Source organism: Chrysochloris asiatica, unplaced genomic scaffold (genome assembly GCF_000296735.1).
Source record: "Chrysochloris asiatica unplaced genomic scaffold, ChrAsi1.0 scaffold00073, whole genome shotgun sequence".
Classification (NCBI taxonomy): domain Eukaryota; kingdom Metazoa; phylum Chordata; class Mammalia; order Afrosoricida; family Chrysochloridae; genus Chrysochloris; species Chrysochloris asiatica.
Genome location: NW_006408591.1, coordinates 6,675,252 through 6,681,251, shown reverse-complemented (window position 1 = coordinate 6,681,251; position 6,000 = coordinate 6,675,252). Strand labels below are relative to the sequence as shown.

At 35.4% G+C, this 6,000-nt stretch overlaps 1 protein-coding gene across 1 annotated transcript in view; it reads right to left on the bottom strand.

The window, feature by feature from the left end:
- GABRA1 (gamma-aminobutyric acid (GABA) A receptor, alpha 1) overlaps positions 1-6,000 on the bottom strand; it is a 109,092-nt gene that overhangs the window by 19,364 nt on the left and 83,728 nt on the right. Inside the window, exon 8 of the mRNA XM_006864932.1 lies at positions 2,969-3,121. Coding sequence (XP_006864994.1) covers positions 2,969-3,121 — 153 coding nt within the window. The remainder of the gene's footprint in view (positions 1-2,968; positions 3,122-6,000) is intronic.

Here is a 6,000-nt window from a genome sequence, read left to right as displayed (position 1 = left end):
TTTTTTTTTTTTTTTTTTTTTCAGCTTCAGAATTGCTAAGCATATACTTCATTTTTGGTTTTCTAACTGCAGATCTTTGAACATTTCATTACACCTTGCTTTGTCTTCTCAAGTTAACCTTTGATATTTTCTGTTCAGCTATTTAACTTCCTCATTTCTTCCATTTGCTTTAGCATCTCTACTCTGGAAAGCAAGTCTCAGAATTTCTTCTGACATCCATTTTGTTCTTTTCCTTCTTTTTTGTCTTCTTAAAAGTGTTTCACATTTTTCATGAATGATGTTCTTGATGTCATCACAATTGTTTTGGTGTCTTACATATCACATCTGTTCTTGAGTTGATTTCTTAGTTCAAGTGAATACATGGATATCAAATTTTAGCTCTCATGGACTTGCTGACATTTTCTTCAGCTTCAGCCTGAACTGTCATATGAGCAGTTGATGGTCTGTTCCACAATCTGCCCCTGGCCTTGTTTTAGCTGTTGATGTGGACCTTTTCTACCATCCCTTGCCACAGGTGCAGTCACTTTGATTTCTGTGTATGCCATCTGGTGAAGTCCATATTTATAATCATATTTTATGTTGTTTTAAAAAGATATTTGAACAAACAAATTATTGGTCTTGCAAAATTCCACTATGTGCCCACCAGCATCATTTTTATCACCAAGGCCATATTTTCCAGCTACTGATCTTCCTTTTTTCCCCAACATTTGTATTCCCATTAACAGTAATTATCAATACATTTGATTGCATGCTTAATCAATTTCAGAATGAAAAAGCTGATAAAATTCTTCAATTTCATCATCACTGATTTTAGTGATTGGTGAGTAAATTTGAATAATAGTGGTGTTAATAGGTGCATGGATATTATTATATTTATATGGACAGCACTATATTTAAAGATAGATTATTGAAATGTTCTTTTTTTTTATGATGAATGTGATTTCATTCTTCTTTAATTTGTCATTTCATGCATACTAACCATATGATTTTCAGATTCAAAATGGCTAATACCAGTCCACTTTAGCTCATGCCTCTGATAAGCACCCCTGGTAGCAAAGTGGATAATGGAATACACATTGGGCTGCTAACCTAAAGCTCAGCAATTCAAGTCCACTAACTGCTCCATGGGTAAAAGATAAAGCTTTTTGCCCCCACAAAGATTTATAGCCTCTGAAACCCTATATAGGGTCTCTAAGAGTCAGAATAACTTGATGGCACACCATCACCACCAATGCCTAGGATATTGATCTTTACATGTTCCTAATTAGTTTTGAAAACTTCTATTATTCCTAGATTCATACTTTGTACATTCCATGTTCCAATTATTAATGGATAGTTATAGCTATTTCTTCTCAATTTGAGTTGTGTCCTATCAATAAATGAAGGCCCTGAAAGCTTTACTCCATTTGCATCATTATGGTCAATTTTATTTACTACCCTAGTAGTATTTTGAGTGCCTTCCAGTCTGAGGGGCTCATCTTCTAGCATGATATCTGACAATTTTCTTTTGATATTTATTATGTTTGAATATTCTTTGTTCTGGTACTGTCTGACAGTGTTCCATTGCTATTTATAGTGTTTCCAATGGCTAAATATTCATACTTAATCCACCTCTCCTTCTTCCTAATCTGTCTTAGTCTGGAAGCTCAGTTGAAACTTATTCACCTGGATGTGCCCTTTGTTGTTAAGAGCCATCAAGTCTATTCCAACTCATAGTGACCCTGCATAGAGTTTGCAAGGAATGGCTGGTGAGTTTAACCCACTGACCTTGCAGTTCAAATCGAACTTGCAGTCTAGTGCATTAATCCACAGTGCCACACCAGGACTGGTAGTACTTAAAACGTTATTAGCATAGCTTCCAGCATCATAGCAACATGCAATCCACAACAGTAGGATGAACTGACAGACTATTATAAATAATATGTATTTTAAGCTCAAGATTTGGTTTATAATAGGTTTCAATTAAAATTAATTGAGTGATACCATCAATAATTTTCCTGCATTGGATTTCCCCCCCATCATTATGGGAAGTATAAGATCCCTGGTGGTATAATGAGTCACATGTAGGGCTACTAACTGCAAGGTCATCAGTTTGAATCTATTATCTACTCTGAGGGCAAAAGATGAGGTTTTCTCCACCTATACAAATTTACCACCTCAGAAATCATAGATGGGTCACTATGAATCTCAACCAACTTGATGGAATCTAACAACTTAACCTATTATGGGACGTACAATGAAGTTTGTGTACTAGAATGCAAACAGGAAATATTTCTTCATGTGAAATACAAACTTTAAAAACAATACATTTTATTGTTGTTAAGTGTCATCAAGTTGTTTTTTACTCATAGTGACCCTGTATAAGATTCCTGAGGATTGGCTGGTGGGTTTTAACCACTGATCTTGTGGTTAGAAGTCCAGTGCTTATCCTATAACATCACACCAGGACTCCAGGATAGTTATCAAGGAAAACACAATTAGATAAAGTAAGGTATTCCCATACTGAATTGATGTTAATTCATCAGTTATCCTTATTTAAGGAATCTTTGCTTTTTAACAGGTAAAAAAAAGTAATTGTGTTAATATTTTCTAAGATTCTCAATAAGTACACTGATACAGGATTATGTCTTCTAAGTATATGAATTAAATACTAAGATTTGTGCATGTTTTTTGCATCCTAGTAGTAAAGCATTTTGTGCCTGTTTCATTCCATTTCTCTCCCAAAATAGCTAAATCAATGATCATGAACAATCAATTTACATGCACCAAAGTAGATTTCTATTTAAAGAAAATACATGGCTTATTTTTTTAAATCATATCATAAAGAAAATGCTAATTCTGTGAACATTTTTGTGTCACTACCTTCAAATTTAAATGTATAATTTCCTATTCACTATATTTGCAAAATCACAGATATGATATAATTTGCACTCCATACCTTTGCATGCATATGTTGATTTGCACTTACCAAAGACAGTTCTTGCTGGTACAGACTCTCTGTTGAGCCAGAAAGAGACTTGGGAAAGAATAACTGTCATTATGCATGGCAGGTATGTTTGAATAACAAAATAGCCAATCTTTCTCTTCAAGTGGAAGTGAGTAGTCATAACAACATATTCTCCTAGAGGGAGAAACATATAGTAAAGATGAGAAATTTGACCTTATAAAGAAATTATCTATGAGGCAAAGTACAGGAAGTTGGGCTTATATTATTTTCCTCCATATGGCCTTTGACTCCTAGTGAGAAAAGCTTTTATCTAGGCAAGAAAAGAAACATTTTCAACACACAACCAAATGGTTCTGGCAATGAGATTGAAGCAGAATCCCTGAGGATGCTCTTAAGTACTGAGCCTGGTGCATTATACATTTAAAGGTCTCTTCTGAGAACATACATTCAAGACTTTAAAGACTGTGAAGATACTGCTCTAGATTCTGATGACATACAACAATGGATCAGCTCTCCAGTGTATCCATTGCAGAACAAATTCAGGATGCCTAGTGAAAGAGCTATGGCATTCTAATTAGGATAACTAAATTTTAACTTTAGCATTTCCTTTACTATAGCATTTACCTTGGGTGAGAAAAGGAGATGAAATCTTCCTAGATAATTTTCACAAGAGTCACTCAGAAGATATGAAAATGTACAATTCCTAAGTTCTCATCTATTGTTAAGTGCTGCCGACTTTGTTCTGACTCATAGAAATCTTGTATAGGGTTTCTGAGAAGTGACTGGTGGGTTTGAACCACTAATATTGTGTTTTGTAACCCGGTGCTTAACCTACAGTGCTACAATAGGACTCTAATTCTCACATAGATACCCAAATCATTCTTTGAGATGGAGTCAACACAATTATATTTATAACCAGCTGTTAAGCTTGTCTCCATTCCTAGCAACTTTAGGAATTGGAATCAGCTCAATGGCAATGGATAGGCAATGGTAGTAACTAGGTGCTCTTCAAGGCTATTATTTATATATTCTAAATTCTGACTTCATTTAGAAGCCCTCAGCAATAGACACACAACCCAGATTATTGAAGATTTTTCTTTTTATTATTGCTACATTTTTAAAAAAGAAAAATCCTAGAAGATGTAGTCATATTCACTCAGTTGTCCCTGGGTGTCTAGGAAAGAAATAGATATGATAATTAAAACATTCCTCTCATAGAACATAAATTTTTCCATCTTTTCCCTTTCCTTCTCATCCAAGTTTCTCCCTACTCAACCTACCATTTATTAGTCATCACACAAATGTCCAGCTTTAGCACCTCTAATGTAACTAACCACTACTCCTCTGTCAGTTTGTCTTACTGTGGTGAGTTACATGTTGCTGTGATGGTGGAAGCTATGCCACCAGTATTTTAAATACAAGCAGGTTACACTCAAGATAGAAAGGTTTCAGCTGAGCTTCTAAACTAAGATAGACTAGGAAGAAGGTAGGTGGACTATTTGTGAATGTTTAACCACTTAAAACCATATGAATAGCAGTGGAACACTGTCAGATAGCACCAAATTATTGAATAATGAAACATGATTAATATCAACAAATATGGTCAGATATAGTGCCATAAGATGAGCCCCTCAGTTTAGAAGGCATGCAAAATACAACTGGGGAAGAGTTGCTGCCTCAAACTAGAGTTGCCCATGAGGACATGTATGGAGTATACCTATGGCTGATAGGGCAAACTCCATTTTGAGGAGAAACAGCTGTAAATATCCATTAATAATTAGAATATGGAACGCATGAAGTGTGAATCTTGGAAAATTGTTGGTTGTCATAAATTAACTAGAATGTAAAAATATCGACATCCAGTCCTGGTGTGGCACTGTGGGTTAATGTGCCAGACTGCAAAGCCATATGAACTGCAAGGTCTGTGGTTCAAGCTCACCACCTGCTCCTTGGAAACCCTATACAAGTGTTCCTATGGGTCAGAATTGACTTGATGACACTTAACAACAACAACAACAAGCATTATTGAGCTCAAATAGACTGGCAATAACCATTTTGAATCCAAAAATTATATGATTTATTGTGCTGGAAATGACAGATTAAAGAGGAATGGCATCACATTCATCATCAAAAAGTACATATCAAAATCTATGATGAGGTAAAACACTGTCTGTGATAGAATAATATCCATGCATCTACAAGGAAGACCAGTTAATATCACTTTTATTCAAATTTATGCAACAACTAAAGCCAATGACGATGAAACTAAAGAATTCTACCAACTTCTTCAGTCTGAAAATAATCAAGTGTGCAGCCAAGATGTCTTGATAATTACTGATGACTGGAATGCAAAGGTTGGAGACAAAGAGAAAGGATGAATAGGTGGGAAATATAGCCTTGGTCATAGAAGTGGTGCTGGAGATCGCATGGCAGAATTTTGGAAGACCAATAACTTGTTCATTGTAAATACCTTCTATAAGCCACTGAAAAGATGAATTAAAAATATGATAAACAAAATAATCAAATTGACTACAATTGTGGGAAGAGATGTTGGAAAAGGTCCATATCGTCAGTGAAAATAAGGCCAGAGACATACTGTGGAACAGATTATCAATTGTTCATATGCAAGTTCAGGCTGAAGATGAAGAAAATTAAAATAAATTCAAGAGAACCAGAATTTGACATTGAATATATTCCACCTGAGTTTTGAGACCATCTCAGAATATATGTGATGAAAAGACCCTAATGACTGAAAACCAAAAGAGTTGTAGGATGAAATCAAGAACATTATATAAGAAGAAATCAAAAGGTAGTTAAGGGAGTTCTGGTTTTGGCTGGTGGCAGAGACAGTCATGAAGCAAAGGTTCTGTGGGGGAGGGATTGAAATTCCAGAGAAGCTGTGCTCATGGAACAACACCTGAGCTCTGGATCTAGCATGAGGTACAGGGTGTCAGTTTCCCACACACACAAGTAGAAAAATCATGATATAAAAGAAAATACTGCAAGTTAGGAATTGCTCAACACAGAACTTCCTCTGCAGACACCCCTCCTGG